Source organism: Onychomys torridus, chromosome 6 (assembly GCF_903995425.1).
Source record: "Onychomys torridus chromosome 6, mOncTor1.1, whole genome shotgun sequence".
NCBI classification, from domain to species: Eukaryota; Metazoa; Chordata; class Mammalia; order Rodentia; family Cricetidae; genus Onychomys; species Onychomys torridus.
Genome location: NC_050448.1, coordinates 65605911 through 65626529, shown reverse-complemented (window position 1 = coordinate 65626529; position 20619 = coordinate 65605911). Strand labels below are relative to the sequence as shown.

General features: G+C 51.1%; 1 protein-coding gene and 1 non-coding gene across 2 annotated transcripts; one reads left to right on the top strand and one right to left on the bottom strand.

Annotated features, from left to right (window-relative positions):
- Nucleotides 1-2279: 2279 nt before the first annotated feature.
- LOC118586511 lies at nucleotides 2280-2386 on the top strand. The gene has a single exon (XR_004945379.1). It is a non-coding gene; the product is annotated as a U6 spliceosomal RNA (small nuclear RNA).
- Nucleotides 2387-3229: 843 nt separating this feature from the next.
- Nucleotides 3230-19945, bottom strand: Ubqln4 (ubiquilin 4). The gene is made up of 11 exons (XM_036190728.1): nucleotides 19764-19945; nucleotides 18262-18413; nucleotides 17756-17955; nucleotides 16365-16627; nucleotides 13695-13853; nucleotides 10137-10362; nucleotides 9004-9143; nucleotides 8490-8573; nucleotides 8274-8389; nucleotides 7740-7926; nucleotides 3230-4952 (listed from the first exon to the last, which is right to left on the bottom strand). Exons 1-11 carry the CDS (start codon nucleotides 19869-19871, stop codon nucleotides 4800-4802), a joined length of 1788 nt encoding a protein of 595 aa, XP_036046621.1. The 5' UTR covers nucleotides 19872-19945; the 3' UTR covers nucleotides 3230-4799.
- Between the last annotated feature and the right edge of the window lie 674 nt (nucleotides 19946-20619).

Genomic DNA, 20619 nt, shown 5'->3' with positions numbered 1-20619 from the left:
AGATGGCTCAGAGGTTAAGAACACTGGCTGCTCTTCCAGAGGTCATGAGTTCAGTTCCCAGCAACCACATGGTGGCCCACAACTATCTGTAATGAGATCTAGTGCCCTCTTCTGGTCTGCAAGCATACATGCTGTGTACATAATAAATAAATAAATCTAAAAAAAAAATGAAACAAACAAACAACAAAATTTACAGTACACCCATAGGAAGCAATTGTTTTTTTTTAATTTATTATTTATCACTCGTTTGTGGGGTGTGTGTGTGTGTGTGTGTGTGTGTGTGTGTGTGTACAGATGTATGTGTGCTTCACCACATGTATGTGTGTGTGGTCAGCAGACATGATCTGGGAGTCAATTCTCTTCTACTGTGGGGTCTGGCACTGTCTCAGGTAGTCAGACTTGCTTGCAAGGCAGGCAATCCTGCCTTCTGAGCCTTCTGCCCACCCAGAGCAGGCATCTCTGTCAACCACAGTGCAACATGTAGCTTCTTTAGCCTTGAATCTTAGACTCTGCATTTCACAAGTCACCAACAGGGAGTATAGTATAATTTAAAAGTAGACTCTATCACTGGTCATATTTATAACTGTATGCTATATCTATATCCTGAGATGCCTCAGCCTCTTGTTTTAAACTTTGATTACATTAAGTTTCACTGTTTTGCCATAGTTTTATAGCTTTCGGTAAATGTCTAGTTATGGACCCATTATATATCTTGTTGCTTTGTGATAGCATCTTCCTGTATAGGCCTGGCTGACCTGAAACTTATATGTAGATCAGACTGGCTGAGCATTGCAGAGATCTGCCTGCCTCTGCCTCCTGAGTGCTGGGATTGAAGGTGTGTGCCACTGTATTGGCATTTACCTTATTTTAATACCATGCAAAACATCGTCGCCATCCTAAAACAAAAAATCCTGTTTGAGACAGGATCTTACTAGATAATTCAAGCTGGCCTTGACTCATGCCTTTTCTATATTATTATTATTATTATTATTATTATTATTATTATTATTATATTTATTTTTCAAGACAGGTTTTCTCTGTGTATCCTTGCCTGTCTTGGAACTTGCTCTATAGCCCAGGCTGGCCTTGAATTCAGAGATCCGCCTTCCTCTGCCTCCCTAGAGCTGGGATTAAAGGTATATGCCAACAGAGGCAGGTGGATCTCTGTGAGTTCAAGGCCAGCCTGGGTTACTGAATGAGTTACAGGAAAGGCACAAAGCTACACAGAGAAACCCTGTCTCGAAACCAAACCAAAACAGAAAAGGTGTATGCCACCACTGCCCAGCTTTTATTTTGTAAAATTGTTTTGTTTTGCTTAAATCCCCAACCTTTTTTTAAAATTATTATTATTTTTATTATAGCTTTGGAACTTGTTCTGTAGATCAAGCTGGCCTCGAACTCATAGAGATTCGCTTGCCTCTGCTACCAGAGTGTTGGGTTTAAAGGTGTGTGCCACCACTGTAGCACAAATCTTGGAAGGTCTTATTAATAAAAACAAACCTGGTGCCAGTTATCGGATGAATGCTGGAAGATCAGAGAAGCAGAACAAGCTACAGCTTCCTCACCTTGCCAACTCCTCAACTGATCTCATTTCCTCAGACTGGAAGCCTCTGAGTCCTCATCCAGAATGGATCTCAGCTGAACTGCTGCTCAAAAGCCTAAAAGCTTAACAGGCTCTATCTAGTTCCTGGTCCTCACACCTTAAATACCTTTCTGCCTCCTGCCACCACTTCCTGGGATTAAAGGCTCTTGTTACCCTGCCTAGCTGTTTCCAGTGTGGCTTTGAACTCACAGAGATCCAGATGGATCTCTGCCTCTGGAATGCTAGGATTAAAGGCATGTGTGCTACCATTGCTTAACCTCTATGTTTAATATTGTGGCTGTTCTGTTCTCTGACTCCAGATAAGTTTATTAGGGTGCACAATGTTTTGGGGAACACAAAATCACCACATACCACCACCCAGTTTTTTTTTTTTTTTACTTTTTAGAGATGTTTGTTTTGCCTGCATGCATGTTTGTGTACCATGTGCATACCTGCTGCATGCATAGGCCAGAATAAGCTGGCGCCACATCCTCTGGAACTGGAGCTACAGATGATTGTGAGCACCATGTGTGCTGGGATTCCAACCCAGGTTCTCCGAAAAAGCAGCAAGTGTTCTTAACTTTGGAGTCCCCTCTCCAGCCCCCTTTCTTTATTTTCTACCATATTACTCCAAATTTCATTTTCATAGTTCTGACCTGGACCTGTGTGTTTATGTGTGCTGTTAAAACAGGGCCTTGTGCTCACTTCGGCAGCACATATACTAAAATTGGAACGATACAGAGAAGATTAGCATGGTCCCTGCGCAAGGATGATATGCAAATTCGTGAAGCATTCCATATTTTTAGAAAAAAAAAACAACAACAACAAAACAAACAAACCCAAAAAAACAAAAACAGCACGTTACTGCTAGCTTTGTCCCAGCTCCTGCAGTGCTGGGTCACAGGTACACACCACCATGCCCAGGCCGTTAACATTTTCGAGGTTTGAGACATAGGTGGCTTTTTGTAGCCCTTGGCTTACTTTTACCAAGCAGATAACAACAACCTGGCCTCTCAATCTAAGCTCAGGTTAAGGATCCTGGGGCCCCGAGTGGGTTGTCCATGCAGCAGAACATGGCTGGTGGACTCCAATTCACCTGGTGGAAGTTCTGCATGCATCAAGGTTCCTACTTCGTAAACGCTAACCTTATCCCTTTTAGCTTCCAGCTCCAAAGTCCTCAAGGACACAGCTCAGCCTCTCAGCAATGACTTCCCAATTCACGAAATCTGCCAGCCTAAGGCAGCATTTAGGGCCACACTCTAAATAAAAACAAAAAAAAAGGCAGCCTTCCCTGCTATCCAGCATTGAAATTTACGCTGAGAACTGGTCTGAAGCATAGTCTCCCACTCTCCCATGCATGGTTCATTCTTACATCACCAGACTCTACTCACAGCTTCACTGCACAAAAGACAAGGCAACGGACCTCAGCTCCGGCAAAAAAAAAAAAAAAAAGAAAGAAAGAAAAGACAAGGCAAGTATGTGGGCTCAGCCTACAATCCCATCACTTGAACACCGGGCCGGAGGGCTGCTGCACATGCTAGGCCAGCTTGGGCTACAGTGGCACCTTCTCAGAACACCAAAATTCAAAACAGTGACCTTGTCTTCAGCCCGATTCCTCCCTCAGAAAACAAACACCACCACCATCAATGTATTCTCACAACAAAAATCGTTTATTTACAAAGGTCAGGGTGGGTGTTGGGAGTAAGAGAAAAGGGCAGGCAAGTCTGAGCTGCTTGGAACCCTTCTCCAACTGGAGAGGGTTCCTCTTCTTACCTCTCTCTCAGCCAGGGGTCCTCCAAGTGGCTGAACCACAGGGTTCTCAGCACATCCTCTGCCCTGTGGTCCAGCTAAGCCCAATTCCATATTAAAGGCATCACCACCTCACCCCCTTTTAAATAGAACTTTCTGGCGTAGAGGGAGCAGGCAAGGAACTGAAAGCTTTGGAGGAGAAACCTCACTTTTCTTCACCAGAAGCGTAATGGTGGGAAGGGCATCAGTCAGAGGCATTATCTTTAGATTACCTGGTATGCTTTTCAGTTACCAACACCCAGTGGCCCAGGAGACCCAGCTCTCCCACCCAATGCTCTAGTCCTCCACTAGGCTGGCCCTTGCATCATCTCTGTTGACAAAGTAGTGAACCAGAAACCAACAAAGAACACACACCTCCCAACTTGCATGTACGCACACATGTGCATATATACTAATTCTTCATACTGCCGAGAAAGATCCAATCCCCAGCATAACTTCTGGGGAGTAGAGCTCAAAGTACCAGAGCCTGAAGATACAGGTAGATCCTGGGTTCATGGAAACGTGTGTGTGTGTGTGTGTGTGTGTGTGTGTGTGTGCTTGCGCGCGCGCGCGCGCGCGCGCATGCGCTACACACACATTGGAGACCATGGAAACCTGATTTCTTGTGGGTCATACTGCTCAGCTTTGTTAAGTTCCTTTCTAAAAAATTCCACCAGTCTCTCTCTATTCTGTCAGGCCTGTGCCTGGGTTCTCCAACCGGAAATCTACTGGTGTTTCTAGACCCAACTGCCAATTCGCCTTCCGAGCCTTCAGCTCAGGGTGTCTCCTCCAGCCCCTGCTTCCAGGAACTCTCACCTCTTGCTCTTCAGCACCAGCCTCCGCTGGTCTTGTCTGTTCTTGGTAATTCTGCCCAGACTGCCTGATCATGGCTCCCTTTGGGCAAGAGGACAGGCATCTTGCTTAGAGTCCCAAAGGGCCCATGAGAAAATGCTGGATGAATTTGCAGAATGGGGTAGAGAAAGAAAACTACAGCATTTCGTCAGTTCCTCTCTAGAGAGTGAATCAAACACTGGTTGGGCTGAGGGAGGGAAGGAAGAGAGTAAGAGTGTAAGGCAAGCTAAACCCTAGTGGTACTGATGGAAGACTTCCGGTAAGCCAGACGGGGGTCCTCCTCTCAGACCCTGGGAGAAGGCTGAACATTGCCAACGGGCTTGTGGGCAACGAGGTGGGGCCACCTGACACAACTGTGCCAACCAAAGAGCTCTGCTCAGAGGACCAGGAGAGAAGATTTCATAAAACAGCAACAAAATCAAAATCCTTGGACAGAGCTCTGGGTTGGGCCCATCCTCTAGAGTCATCCTGCTGTTCGTAGAGGTCAAAGAAGACAGGCTACAGAAGGTAGGGCTTGACAGAGGAGCCAAAGGCTGGCGCTGAGAGGTGGGGAAGGCAGGAGGCACGGGCCAAGGGATCAGGAGAGCTGGGAGCCCAGGAGTCTCTCGATGGCCGCGTTGATGTCCCCTCCGGTGGCGATCAGGGCCTGGAGGTTTGCTTCACGGTTGACAAAGCCCATGGCGTTGAGCTGCTCCAGCTGCTGCTGAAATCTCACTTCTGGCATCGGCACCTGGAGGAGGCAGGCCTTGGCTAGTGGGCACGGACCCATTTAGGGCTAGCCCCTTCCTTCCTTCCTTTCTTTTTGAGAATGTCTTTCTATGCAGCCCAGGCTGGCCTACAACAGTGCTGGGCTTGCAGGCACGTAACACCTGTCTCCTAGAGGGACAGTTAGAATTTGAGTGTTTTCGTAATATCAGACAGTCCCTAATACCCCATGGCCAAGGATGGCCCTTCTATCTACATGTCTCCTCCCGACCCCCACCAGAGCCTTGTGCGAACTGAAGATGAAGGCCAGGGAACCCAGTTCCCAAGTTAGTAAATAACTACAACAATAAGACAGACCATATTTTTGTCTGTTTGTTTTTGTTTTTTTGAGACAGGGTTTCTCTGTGTATCTTTGGAGCCTGTCTTGGATCTCACTCTGTAGCCCAGGCTGACCTTGAACTCACAGAGATCCACCTGGCTCTGCCTCCCGAGTGCTGGGATTAAAGTTATGTGCCACTGCCGCACAGAGACAGATGATATTTCTGTTAATCTTCCCAAGTGCCCGGTAGGCCTGAGTCAGCTTGTTCCTAAATGCTTTCCAGAAGATGTTAATACATGCTTCAAAAGAATAATGCTCAGTGGTTAAGAGCACTGGCTGCTCTTCCTGAGGACCTGGGTTTGATACCAGCACCTACATGGTGGCTCACAACTGTCTGTAACTCTAGTTTCCAGGGACCTGATACTTCTTCTGGCCTTTGGGCACTAGGCACACACTTGATGCCCAGACATACATGCAGACAAAACATTCATACATATAAAGTAAAATAAATAATCTGAAAAAAAAAAAAACAAAAAAAAAAAAAAAGAAGGCTAATGCTGGGTTGGGCATGTAGCTCGGTGAGTGGTAGAGCCCTTGCCTACTATGTGTAAGCCTCTGGGTTCGATCCCCAACACCACACACACACACACACACACACACACACACACACACACACACACACAGCCCAGAGCTCTACAGCCAAACATGCTGAATGCTAACCATGCCCTTCCTGACAGTCTTCAGACCTACTGCCATGCTAAGGCTCATGGAAGGGCCCAGGAAGAAAAGAACCTGCTCAAGGTTTTTAACCCGCCAGTAAACACAATTAACAGAAGACACACCTTTTTTTTTTTTTTACCCAACATACTCCTATAAATATCTCTTGGAAATGTTTTGCTGTGGAATATTTGTACACTGTGTGAAAATATATTGCTGTGATTGGTGTACTAAAAAGCTGAACAGCTGATAGCTAGCCAGGAGGTATAGGAGGGACTTGGGCAGAGAGAGCTCTGGGAAGAAGAAAGGCAGAGTTGTGAGCCAGACATGGAGAAGAAACAGGAGGTGCAAGATGAAAGAGAGGAAACACCACATAGCAGAACGTAGATTAATATAAATGGGTTAATTTAAGTTATAAGAGCATTGGGACAAGCCTAAGCTAAAGGCCAGGCTTTCATTATTAATAATAAGTTTCCATGTCCTTATTTGTGAGCTGGCAGCCCAAAAAAAATTCTGACTACAATGTGTTCCCATGGAATGTTTGGGAAGCCTGAGTCTTTTTTTTTTTTCCCCAGAGCTGAGGGTCGAACCCAGGGCCTTGCACTTGCCAGGCAAGCGCTCTACCACTGAGCTAAATCCCCAACCCCGAAGCATGAGTCTTGATATGACCAAGACCCGGGAAAAGGAAGGCAGTTGTGCAATATTTGGTTACACTGTGAAGCTATGTCTCTGCCAAGGCACCTTCTGATTGGTTTAATAAAGAGCTGAGTGGCCAATAGCTGGGCAGGAGAGGACAGGTGGGACTTCTGGGCAGAGAGGTGCGGAGGAGGAATCCAGGCTTGCAGTTTTGCCATCAAACTCGGAACAAGTTGGACATGTCATACTAGAAGAGGTAACCAAGCCAGGTGACTGGCTGTAGATGAACATGAATGGGTTAATTTAAGTTATAAGAGGTAGTTGGGGCCAGGCGGTGGTGGCACACGCCTTTAATCCCAGCAATTGGGAGGCAGAGCCAGGCGGATCTCCGTGAGTTCGAGGCCAGCCTGGGCGCAAAACTACACAGAGAAACCCTGTCTCGAGAAAAAAAAAAAAAAAAAAAGGTAGTTGGGGAAAAGCCTAAGCTAAGGCCAAGCTTTCATAATTAAGTCTCTGGGTCATGATTTTCGGGCTGTCCACCTGACTAGGGATACTTGCCGAGGACCACACAAGCCCTATAGTGTCAGAGGACTTCCCAGTCCACGCTGATGCTACTCAATCACAGAATTTGTACTGGATGGGCCCTGGAGATCAACCCGGCCCAGCCCTCTTAGTGTTTTTACACAAACGTTTGCAGAGTAGTGTTTCTAGAAGAGTCACAGAGGTCATCCCCCAAGTCATCGCTGGGGCCTACCTAAGACCCTGTCCTTTAGTCTCTTTATCTACCAGCTATGTACGAGGGCAGCCAGCTGACCTCTTTGCTCTCAGTCCCCCATCCCTAACATACTGATACTGCTGGGACAGTCCCCCGAGGCTGTTGAGGAACGGGGTGACGACTCTCCTAGACAGAGCATTCAGCATGGCCCCAAGCACGTGCTGAGTGCTGTCACCGCTCTTACCCTACTTTAAAGCTGTAGAAACGGAACTTGGGGACATGTGGTGACCTGCCCAAAGCTAATGAGTGGCAGACCAAGCCCTGAAGCCAGGCTGGCCTCCTGCAGGGCCTGTCCTGCTGTCTCTGCTCCAGTACTGCTCCTGGTGCTCCTCAGGACGGATGGGTTGCTGCCCTAGATTAGATACCTGTGCGTTTCCACTTCCGGCCAGAAGCTGGATCATCTGCTGCATGAGTTGTTGCTGGGTACTGGAACCCGCTGTGGGAGGAGATGTGGCTGGTATGCCTGGGGAGGAGGTGGGGGCCTCGGCTGCAGACCCAGAGTTGCTGCCTGTCAGGGGTACAGGGGTCCGGGATGTCCCAAAGGAGCCAAGGCTGGAGGGAGGGAAAGAACAAGAGTTAGGAGACAGCAGTCCAGAACAGGATGGGAAATGGACATGGAGGAACATGCTTGTAACCTCAGCACTTGACGCTAGCCTAGAGTATGACAGAGAGCCTTAGTCTGGAAGACAAAGGAAAAGGAAAGAATGGAAATGTGAGATCCAGAAGGGAAAGCAGTCAGAACAAAACAGGAAAGCAGACCCAGCCCAAAGAACAATGGTGCAATGGTGTGTGTATGTGTGTGTGTGTGTGTGTGTGTGTGTGTGTGTGTGTGTGTGTGTGTGTACGATAGACAGACAGGATAGAGAGAGTGAGCCTTAACGCCCACCAACCCTCCTTACCTGGGTACCAGCCCAGGGGCTTCAGTCTGTAGGGTCTGCAGGCCCTGCTGGATCTGCAGCAAGGCCTGCATGGCCCGGGGATTGGTGAGGATGGACAGAGACTCTGGGTTCTGCATCTGTTGGGAAAGAGGCAGTCAGCCCCAGGCGCAGCCTGTCCACCCCCTTCATTTCCAGTCATTGTGCTCCCAGGGTCTCCCCTCTGTGATCTTCACTTACCTGCTGCAGAAACACAGGGAGCTGCAGACGGAGCTGCTCCTGAAGTTGTGGATTCCCGGCAAACAGCGGCACATTCACCATCATCTGCCGGAGTGAAGGGAGCAGGGGAGGCCTGGGTCGTCCTACCCGGAGAAGCCCCCACAGCCTCAGACCCCCCTCACCCCCATCCCTGCAAGAGATCTCACCAGCATTCTGAGACACTTCAACGTGCTCCAAAAGCCCACGTGGGGCAATGGAAAGAAAGGGACCCGTGTGCTGAGCAGGGGTCACACGGCCCAGGCTTGTCTGACAGTCACCTGACTTCAGATACACGGCACCTCCTATGTGCCATGCCATCATCCACCCCAGGGGGAACTATTGTTGCTACGGTTTGCAGAGGAGATTGGGAGGTGAAGTAGCTCGCTTAGCTCAGCAGGACGTGGAGTGGGAACCTGGGCAGCCTGGCCCCAGAGTGCTTCAACTGCAAACTATTCCCTGGTGGGGAACCCCTTCCTCAGCAGCACTTCCTTCATACCTGAGCAGCAAAGTCGGGGTTCTGGGCGAGCGTCTGCATCATGCTGCGCATGTAAGGGGCTGAGATCACATTCTGCATCAGCTGGGGGTTTTCGGAGATCTGCTGGAGGAGTGCCTGCATTTCTGGGCTGTTGAACATCCCTAAAACAAAGAGGGATAAACAAAACAGGAAGAAAGGGGTCCACGTGGAAACCAGACACCTCATTTCATCTACCTTACTTCACTGAGTGGTTGGGAAACAGAAGCTACGTTCAAATAGGCATCCAAACACATGACACGGGTCCAAGTGCTCCGGACTCTGAAGTTAGCTCACATTGCTTTATCCTGGGCCTGTCCCATCAACTTGGCTAAGGGCTAACTGGCTAGAAACCAAGTCTGAGTTGCGTCCCTCTGGACTGCGCCCGCCCCAAGCTCCGACACAGTGTGAGCTGGAAAGAACTAATCGCCATGAAGAGCAATGGCTTTTAAACCGGCCTCAGCAGCAGAGGCCTGCTTCTCAAGCCAAATCCCACTCGGGGAAGGTAACGGTGCGGCTGAAGCCAGTGCAGGAGACCAGATGTCCCATCACTTAGGAAGAGTGTTTAAACCACAGATCAAGAGCTAGCCCTCCCTTAATAGACAAGGGATGGAAGCACACTAAGGGGAAAAGACTTCCCAATTAAAGTATCTCCTAGAGAAATCAGGGAATCTCCAGAAAGATCTGCAGAGCCCTGGGGCTTAGCAGTGTGCAACCTGCATTTGTACACACGATAACCTGCACATCTTTCCCGTCTAACGTCACATCTGCCTGTCCCGGGATGTGTTCTGATTCTTCCGCAACCCTTCCCTCTCATCCGCATCTCCCACTCTGGCCCATTTACACTGGATGGTACCAGAAGTATTCACAGAGCTGGGAGGCGTGGCCTGGTTTACTCACGAGCTGTGACTTAGGTTCCTACCAGGGAGGGACACGGGACATGACCAGAGCAAACCTTCCTCCTCTGAGGGGCAGGGCCGCTTCCCCCGGCTGAGCCCTGCTTTAACTCAGTCTCACCTGCTTTCAGCACACCGAAGCAGTGTGAACCCCATTCAGTCCTGGGGCAGAGGGGCTGCCCTGGTGTGACCCCACTAAGCTCCTTCCACCCTAAGACATACCTGACCCCAGGCTAGCCGCATTGATCCCAAAGGGGTTCGAGACTGTCGGGTGCACCTGGCTGGTCCCCGATCCTCCGGTGCCCTCCCCACCGGACCCGGGGGCCTGGGAGGTGGGGGGCGAGGGGCTCCAGGGGTTAGGGAGGGGCTCTCGATTCTCAGTCCGCAGAGGCTGGGAGGATGAGCTGTCGGAGTTCCCGGCCAGGGAAGAGAAGGGATTGTTGCCAAACTGGGAGGAGGGAAAGGCTTCGGGTTAAGGACTGAAACAGATCAGGGACAGGGAGAGGCTCCCTCTGCTCACACCTAGGAGCCTCCCCTTCCCCGGGGAAAGGGGAGACACATCAGACATCCTCGCCTACTCTGTTCCCAAAGGACTAGCTCCTCCCTCTCCCGAGCCTGCAGAGGGCGATTGGCTGAAGCTAGTGCCGGCAGCCAAAGCCCTCCGGCTGCCATTTCCCTTGTCTGGGCCCAGTGTGGGCCTCTGCTATTGGCTCTGTGACCCAAGACTTTCGCATCCATCTTTCCTGTGCGGTAATGATGTGGTTTTGCTCTTGGGGTAGTTAGGGGGCAGAGGCCATGTCGGATTCCCCTTTTACCCCAGCCTCCACACCAGCAGGTGCTCAGTAAGGAATGGCTAGCTTCGTGGTTGCAGGCTGTCAGACCCCATCTGTCCCTAGCTCCTGCTTTCCTGGCCACCTTGGCCTAATCCTAACCCCCAGAACTCTCCTCCTTGGTCCTCTGAGAGGCATGTGAGCCATCTAGGCAAGTCACGGTGGATCCCCAGGGGAGCAGAGCTCTGGCTAAGGATTCCCTGGAGGTTTTCTCCTTCCTTCCTTTGGGTGGATCCCGGGTCTATCTCCCACGCTCCCAAATACTCGGGACTGTATCTCATCAGATCGCATGTTGCCCAAAGGTAAAACCAGACCTCTTCCCTCCAGCAACCAGGCCAGAGGTCTCTCCAGGGACCTGTAAGCCAGGGCCAGGTGTGCTAAGCACTTCTGGACCCTTCCTCACTTGCTCAATTTCAGAGACTCTCTTAAGATCTTGAAGCTAGAGGGAGCTAGCTCAACAGCTTAGCCCTTCCCACCTTTCCTGTTATTCAAAGTGGGTCACTGGATCTCGGCTGACCAATCAACTGAGTGAGGATCCTTGGCTTCAACAGATCCCTGCTTAGACAGCGAGCTGGCCTCACAGACACCATGGTTTTAGTCATGACTGCCATTTCAGAGTTCCCATTTCTGTAATCTGCCTGAGTCCCCACAATTTCTAGCCCTTAACTGGTTCTGTTTTTCCTGGTGTACCTACAGACTAAATCTTTCCCAGAACTACCAGTCACTACCCACTATTTACTGAGCACCTACTATATGCCTTGGCACATTTATTCTAATATAATATCCATCTATATGCCAGTTCTCAAAAATGTGGCCCTATGACCCCTGTTAAGATTAGTAAGTTTTCACAACTCTACAAAATGTCAATCTGCTCTTTCTACTTACTCACTTAAGAAGGCTATGTAGCAGGGAACGTTCAATGGAATGAATATAGACCTGAGAAGCTCCTGTCTTACAAGACCAGACATTAAAGAGATCTGTGGCAAGGCCACACTTTCTTCTAAGTTTCTTGCCACGCCCAGACTTCAGTTTTAATTTCTGCCAGTGAATATTGATAGGTCCAACTCACAAAAACCAAGGTTTTTAGGGCCCCTCTGTAACTTTTGTATGTTTGTTTTTTAGTCTCTTATAGCCCAGGCTAGCCTTGAATTTTTGATCCTCCTACTTCTATCTTTAGTGATGGGATTACAGGGATGATGAATACATCTTTTTTGGGGGGTGGGGGGAGACAGTGTGTCACCTATACGCCTAGCTGGCCTGGAACTTGTCTTATAGACCAGACTAGCCTCAAACCTAGTGATTCTCCTACCTCTGCCTTTTGAAAGCTAGGATTCCGGGTGTATGCTCCATGCTCAGCTTATTCTCTATAATTTTTATAATATAATTGGGTCCTGAGACCAATCACACAATAGCTATAATGGATGACCTCTACTGTGACAATGAGGGAGTAAGGTTCAGAGATCACTTAAAATCACGCTGCTAGAAAATGGCAAAGCTGGGATATGAACCCAGGTTTGTGGATGACAAATGTTTTATTCTTTTAGCAAAGCCAGTATTTTTTTATGCTTTACTGTGGTGCTCAGAATTAGCTGGAGTGCTTGTTGTCTTTCTCAACTATTCAATTTAGTTTTGTTTTGGAGACAGGATATCATGTTTCTCAAGATGGCCTTGAACTTGATATGTAGCTGAGGATGACCATGACCTCTGGATCGTCCTGAGTGCTGGGATTACAGAAGCATACTACTATGCCCAGGTTTTGTGTTGCTGGGCTCAAACCCAGGGCCTGTGCGTGTTAGACAAGCAATCTACCAACTGAGCTACTTTATTTATTTATTTATTCCTTTGAGACAGAATTCATGTAGTTAGGCTGGCCTTGAACTCCAGATCTTCCTAAATGCTGGGACTATAGATATGGGACACCGTACCTCATATTCATAAAACTGTTTTTTTTCTGTTTGGTGGTGTTAGGAATTGGCCCTAGGCCTCACACACTCTAGGCAAGCACTCTACCAGTGAACAATATTCTCCACTCATTGAACAATTTTAAAAGTGCACAATCCTGGAGATGCTTGGAGCTGGAGAGATGGCTCAGCAGTTAAGAGCAATGGTTACTCTGCCAGGGGATCTGAGTTTGTTTCTTAGCACCCACATGGTGGTTCAGAATCATCGCTAACTCTAGTTTCAAAGGATCTGACCCCTTCTTCTGGCCTCCACAGGCACTGCATGCACAAATATATATGCAGGCAAAACATCCATACATATAAAATAAAAATACATTTTTTCTGAAGTGCATAATCCCATGATGACACACCCTAGCACATGGGGGATGCTGACTTGGGGGGATTTTAAGTTCTGGGATGCCCTATATAGTAAGACTTGTCTGAAGATATAAAAACAAAAACAAGGGTTCAGTGAGCATTTCATTGCCGCAGAGGCAGGTGGATCTCTATGAGTCAGAGTGTTCCAGGCCAGCCAGGGCTACATAATGAGATCTGTCTCAAAAACAAAAACAAGTGTAACAAAACAAAAGCCTGGAGAGACTGACCGGGTAAGTAGTCCTAAGTAGGGTCTGGAACCTCGCTATTACAGTTTGCCCAGGTGATTCTGATGAAGATGAAACACGGGTTATATCTGAGATACACTGACTAGGGTTGGTTAACTTTGGATCCCAAGTCAGCCGCCCCCTCTTGAGCCCCTGGTGTAAGGGTTTATCAGAACAATGTCACGTTCCTTGGACACCATGTTACAGATTTCCCTAGGGACCCTGTTATATTCTGCCCTCATCAAGCTGGCTGTCACTGTGTCTGCACTTGAAAGGAACCGCCTTCAAGTAAAGGTCCACCCCACAGGAGACTGGGCAGGTGACCCAGAAGGCACTGGGGCACGCTTAGGTTGGAGTAGGGAGTCCTAAACCGGGCCAGCCCTCATGTTGCTTGCCTCCTGGTCCCACCTGTTCCCGGGCAGCAGTGAACATGGGCTCCTGGATGTCGGTGTACATGCGGCGGAGAGCATTATACCCTCCAGGGACGCTTTCCAAGTTGCTGAGGGCCCGGTCCTGGTTCCGCATCATTTCTTGCATCATGGCTGGGTTCCGAGCAAGCTCCATTGTCTGGTGAAGAGAAAAATATGAGATGGACCCTGGAACCAGAGGAGCACCAAGCTAGGAAATGGGACCTGAGGAGGGAGTCTACATGAGGAATGCGGAAACCACTCAACAGTGGCAGGAAGAACAGCAGTCCAGACCCCTTCCTCCTACAATCTCGACTTTATCCCTGCCTCTCTGTGGCTATTTTAGTCGGCTCTTTCGAATGGAGGGATGGTGTTCCTAGATGGGGCTAGGCAGCAGTTTCCTTTCCTCAGGCTCAGAGGATCCGCAGAGGTGACAGAGTGTAAGAAAATGGGGGTGTGAAGGAGCCCCAGGGGTTTTCCCCTGCCTAGAACTATACCTGCTCCGTCACGATGACGCAATAAATACTTATTGGGTGAAAGATTATAGGATGAGAGATCGAGTACTGTGAGGCTAGGTTTATCAGTCCAGGGAGGTTTCTCAGAGGACAGGAACGGATTTGGGGAGAAGATGGCAGTCCAAGGAACAGGAATAAATGGCTTGCTGGCTTCCTCATGCCAACCCAGAGGGAGACAGTAGCTAAATAACCTAGAACTGAAGTCAGACCATTTCCACAACGACCGTCCCGGGGAAGGCATTCCTCTCTGTCTTTTGTAGATATGAAAATGAGGTCAGGGGTTGGGGATTTAGCTCAGTGGTACAGCACTTGCCTAGCAAGCACAAGGCCCTGGGTTCGATCCTCAGCTCCCCCCCCCCAAAAAAAGAGAGAGAGAGAAAATGGGGTCAGAGAGGACCACAGACTTGTCCTCTAACACAGAAGTTAATCATGCAGATGGGTATCTAGGCCAGGTCTCACCAAAACCACACTGTGAGTCCTGGTAAATCAAACGGGGTAGGGAACGGATTCAGACTGGCCACACTTTAACCCCACTTCCCGCTCTTCAGCCAAACTGAACCCTCCGCAACACCGAGTGAGGATGAGGGCTCTCTTCAGAGCTGCTGTGTGCGTCACTCTGCCTTGCGGGTGGCATGAGGAAGCCAGCAAGCCACTTATTCCTGTTCCTTGGACTGCCATCTTCTCCCTAGATCTGTTCCTGTCCTCGAAGACACCTTCCTAAGACTTCCTAGAGATCACGGGACTCTATCTCTCATCCTATAACCTATCACCCAATAAGTATTTATTGAGTCACCTCTATGAAAGTAGTATATAGTTCTAAGTAGGAAATGAAATACCCAAACACTCAAAAAGTCCTTATACCATTAAAAAAAAAAAAAAAAAAAAAAGCCATGGCCATGTGGTGGTGCACACCTTTGATCCTTGCACTCAGGAGGCAGAGGTGGGCAGAGCTCTTGTGAGTCTGAGGCTTACCTAGTCTACATAGTGAGAGCCTGACTCAAAATAATCAGCTAACGAATTGAAAAACAATTTAAAAACCTTAATTTTTCAGAGAGTTACCGGCCAGTTAACCAGACTCTGGTCTCCACACCCCTGATGGCAAGAACATCTACCCTGTCTTCCAGTAAATGGTCTCCAGCTGGGCTAGTGGCTCATGCCTTTAATTCCAGCACTCAGGAGGCAGAGGCAGGTGGATCTCTGTTCAAGGCCAGCCTGGGCTACAGAGTGAGTTCCAGGACAGCCAGGACTACATAGAGAAACCCTGTTTTGAAAAACCAAAAAAGAAAAAAAAGAAAATGATCTCCACTGGGTGTTCTCCGCTGGGTGTGTCTAGCCACAGTGTTTCCAAACATGGTTTTGGCCTTTTCTGTGGGTTCCTTGGTCTTGAACATTATTTTTCTTTCCTTGGTTCATCCACTGTCTTCCTTTGGTTCTTAGCTCAGTGACACTTCTAGAAGACCTTCTATAAGCCCCAGAGTATGGCCAGAAGCTGAATTCCTTATTAAGTTCTTAGGAAATTCTGGGATTATCCTTAGGGGATCACTAGACACACATGTTCAGCTGGAACCTCCAGCTCACTCCAGCTCGCCCCATTCCTCTCTCTCCAAACTCTGCCCACTCAGAGAATCTCCAACAAAGAAAAGGCGCCATAAAGCCCAGTTCCGCATTCCTGGAGGCTGTGGCAGCTCCTCCCCTGAAGTTGCAGGAGCCTAAGACCCCGCCTACAGCGGTCCGCATTTGACCATACTTGGACACAAACCCAGCCTGTGGGGGACACATCATCAACTCTCACCTCCAGGGTATATGAGCTCCCTGCTTTAGTTCAGCTGTGTGACCTCTCCAGCCCCAACCTCTGGGGCTGAAGGACTCAACGAGGACTTGCTTTGCTCAAATATACCTGTTCTTTTGCTTTTCCAATTCGGCTTGATCTGGCTTACTGTGTCAGCAGAGAGACCTGCTATCACATTACAGAAAGAACCTATTAATTCGATGTTGCCTGCACATCGGTCCCACTTCCCTTAGAGACAAGGAGTTCCTGGCCTATGTCCGCTCATCACTGTATCAAGTATTCAAAAGTATTCAATTGAGTGAACAAATAATAAGCTAGGATTGGCTGACACCAGATCCTCCCTCCTCCAGCCTTGTCTCATACCCACCTGCCTCATGAGCTCCGGGTTGTTGAGCATGTGGCTGATCTCGGGGTTCCTCTCCATCAGCTGTTGCATCTGGGGGTTAGCCATGATCATGTGGCGCATCAGGTCAGGGTTTGACATCATATCCTGGACCAAGGGGTTCTCCATGATCTGTGACAGCATCTCGGGGTTGGACATGAGCTGTCTCTGCATCTGTTGCTGTAGCTCCATGAAGTTGGCAGAACCCAGGCCCAGGCTGCCTAGGCCAAGGATGCCCCCGAAGCCAGCTGTGGGAAGGAGTAGGGTCAGAGTCTACCTCTCAGGCCATCTCAGATCCAGCAGAGCCTGTGGACTTGGCTCTCTAGGAGAGCCTCTAATTGCTCCTCACAGGTCCCTCTTGCACTCGCTCCCACAGCTCCAGCAAAGCGGCCTCTAGAAAGGCCGAGGCCAGATGAGCAGATCATTGAACAGAGAGAAATGAACCAGCCACCTGCATTTCTCTACTTCTCTCTTCTCCAGGACACTCAACCCCATCTCTCCTTCTGCTCCTGAAATCCTGGAAACCATGAGCTGCTTACCACCACACCACCACCACCACCACCACCACCACCACCACACCACCACCACCACCACCACACCACCACCACCACACCACCACCACACCACCACCACCACACCACACCTCCACCACCACCACCACACCACCACCACACCACCACACCACACCACCACCACCACCACCACCACCACCACCACCACCACCACCACCACCACCACCACACCACACCACCACACCACACCACCACCACACCACCACCACCACACCACCACACCACCACCACACCACCACCACACCACACCACCACACCACCACCACACCACCACCACACCACCACCACCACACCACCACCACCACCACACCACCACCACCACACCACCACCACCACCACACCACACCACCACCACACCATACCACCACCACACCACACCACACCACCACCATACCACCACACCACACCACCACACCACACCACCACCACCACACCACCACCACCACCACACCACACCACCACCACACCACACCACCACCACACCACACCACCACCATACCACCACACCACACCACCACCACCACACCACCACCACCACCACCACCATACCACCACACCATCACCACCACCACACCATCACCACCACACCACCACCACCACCACCACACCACCACCACCACCACCTCCTCCTCCTCCTCCACCACCACCACCACCACCACCACCACCTTGGCTTAATCACCAACATCTGGAAGAGTGTCTACCCCCACGAGACTAGGAGCAGGGGCCACTGTTCTTCTTTATCTTTGTGCACCCCACTTCCCTGCCCATTAATTCTAGATTATGCTCTCATCCCCAAAGGCTTACAGAGAATTGATGCAGTAGCACTTGGGGGCCCCTCTGCAGCCACTGGAGAGGGCCCCCCTCCACTGCCAGCATCTGAAGTGGCACTGCCAGAGCCGCAGGGCTGGGCAGGGGCAGCGGGTGAGGCAGGAGTGGTGGAGGGTGCAGAGGCAGGGTCAGGAGTGGATGGGGGAGAAGCAGTAGCGGCCACTGGATCTTGAGCCCTGAGGATGAACAATGGAGACTCCTGGTCGGAGGGGGTACAGGTGGGCAGGCTCAAGCCACCCGGTGCAGCCTTACCCCACCCTCACCCCAGGCAAGATGGGGGGCAGATCCAGGAGAGAGGAATGGTATAAGTATCACTAGTCTTGAAGGCAATCTGGGAGTGGTCAGTCAGGCTCCCCCAGAGGTAAGACCTTATCCACCTGCACCAGGCCTGGCCAACAGCCGTCTACACTGTTGAACAGGTGAGAAGGCATCTGAAGAGAAGTCCCAATTAGAAGCAAGGTCGGTTCCTTCCCCGAACTTACTTCTGAGGGGTCTTGATGACTAGATGGACCGTGAGCCCATCCTTGATCCCATGCTGGTTCAGCGTGTCTCCATCCTTGAGGATCTTGCCTGCGAAGATCAGGACCAGCTGATCCTGCTGAGCCTTAAACCTCCGGGAGATTTCCTCCTTGAACTGTGGTCAAGAGGCAGAGGTCACTGGGGAGCCTGCCTGTCCCCCACCGCCAGGACTCTGCTCTCCACGCTGCCCCTCTAGCTGCAATAAGCAACAGTGAGGTCTGCTTTTTCCATTAGTTCCATGATGGTTCTCCTCACCCTAGAAAACCCTGCTGCTATCTACCACGACCACCCAGTTCTTTGTGAGGATTACCACCTGGGCAGCCCTCTTCATCCTAACTCCTCCAACCAGCCTTGGCCTCGGGCTCTCTCTCTCTCCAGCTTTCTCTTGACTGGCAGGCAGCTTCTCTCTGCACTGTATTCCCAGCTTTCTCATAACTATAACAAACAGATCCAGCTGTTGAGAGTGTTAGTTACTATCTCCATCTCATTTATTTATTTAGACGCAAGGTCTCTCTGTGTATCCCTTACTGTCCTGGAAGCCTCTATGTAGACCAGGCTGACCGCCGACTCACAGAGGTCCGCCTGCCTCTGCTGGGATTTTAAAGACAAGGATAGGGGTAGGAACTCCGGTCTGCACATCAATGTCTCTCTCCACCAGACATACTCAATAAGAGCTGTGTTCCAATTCAGTCCTTCCGGGAGGACTGTAAATTCTTGCAGGAGAGCGCAGTAGTGGTACTACAGGGTACTCTGGGGGTGAGCTGGACTCTCTAGAGTCTATCAGCTCCTCCAAAACACAACACAACACATACTCTAATTATAAACAGTGCACTTGCTAAGCAAAAGATCCCTCTCTTCCAACCAGATGGCCTATCCTAAGCCCCGCCCTGTGTGCAGTTCTGGAGCAGTGGGGAACGGAGTCAATCGTCCCTCACTCATTTAACATTATTTTGTTGAGCACCGACTGCGCTCAATGTATCCTATAGAGCAGAAAACTGAACCACACAACCGTTTCGACTTGCGAGCAGGAAGGACCTGTGCGGAGAGAGAGCACCCCCACCACGCGGCTCTCCCGGGGGAGCTTAGCTCACTCGGGCCGCACGGTGCCTCGGTGCCTGGAACCTCCACCAGTAGCCGCGGCGGGCGCACTCTGCCCTCAAGCCTAGGACCCTCCGGGCTCCCGCCTGCCAGGTGTCCCTTCCCCAAGCTCCCCCACCACGCCCCCAGCCCCGGTAGCGCCGCCAAACCCGGGTGTCCCAACCCGCGCCACGCTCGCCGGACTAGCCAGCCCAGGCAGGGCGCCCCCTACCCGCTCCGTCTGCCCTCGCGCTGCCCGGATCCCCGTGGGCTCCGCCCCGGCCGGGGGCCCGTCCCCGCAGCCAGGCCGTCCCCGAGGTCTCCATCTCAGCGCTGACCCCTCCGCGCACCGCTCCCGCCCTCCTCCCTCCAGCGCCCGCCGTACTACCTCCTTAACCGAGGCTCGATCGCAGATCACGATCTCCTCCTTGTCCTTGGGGGTCTTGACGGTGACCCGAATCTGGGGCCTCGTCTCGGCCCCGCTCGGCTCCGCCATGCCGCCGCCCGGCCGCCCGCCAGCCCGCCCGGCTCCTCCTCCCGGTCCGCCCGGCCCGGCTCGGCTTCGGCGCCTCCAACTCCCCCTCCCGCCCCTCCCCAAGGCTCCGCCGCCCCCTCCGGACAGCCGCAGCCACAGCGCCCCGGGCGGCCTGGGGGGGCACTGCAGCTGGGGCGGCCCAGGGCCGAGCGGGGTCCGCAGCTGCTCGGGCCGATCTTCGCCGGAGCCCCGAGAGGGCGGAGTGGCCGGCGCCGAGGGCGGAAGACTCGGCGATGCCTGCGGCTCCCTCCCGCTCGGGACAAAGGACTTTCTGTTCCGCGGCCTCATCTCCGTCCCCGGGGCTGACTTGGTTTTCTTGGGAGGCGGAATCTCTGCCTGGCCTGGGGTCGTTCCTGGATCTGGACGTTCTTAACGCCTCTGCAGGAAGAGCCGCGGCCTCCCGGGAGCCGTCCCGAGGGGGCCATTGAGGACGGCTCCAGGGACCTAGAGTTTGCCTACGTGGCTCCTCTGAGCCTTGGGTGTCAAGACAGCGGCACCTCACAGAATTGGGACTAACGTGCAATACTGCTTTGAAAAAGGGCCCAGGATGTGCTTAACAAACACAGATCTTTATTATTATTATTGCATTGCGGGATGGCCAGTAGGCGCAAAGGCGCCCTTTTCGTGGAAGGGGTTAAAAGTCCTTCCAATGTTGCCACTGTCCTTGCACTCCCGCTCTTTCCCCCCAGAGCCTCATGGTCTAAACTGG

Bases quoted from the DNA above. Each gene is read 5' to 3' on its own strand.
- Ubqln4 (XM_036190728.1), bottom strand. From the start codon at position 19,871: ATGGCGGAGCCGAGCGGGGCCGAGACGAGGCCCCAGATTCGGGTCACC. The intron at 18,414-19,763 runs GTAGTACGGCGG...TCTTGACCACAG, and splicing joins ATCGAGCCTCGGTTAAGGAG to TTCAAGGAGGAAATCTCCCG. The intron at 7,927-8,273 runs GTAAGGAGGGTT...CCCTCCCTCCAG, and splicing joins GCCCCTGGGCTGGTACCCAG to CCTTGGCTCCTTTGGGACAT.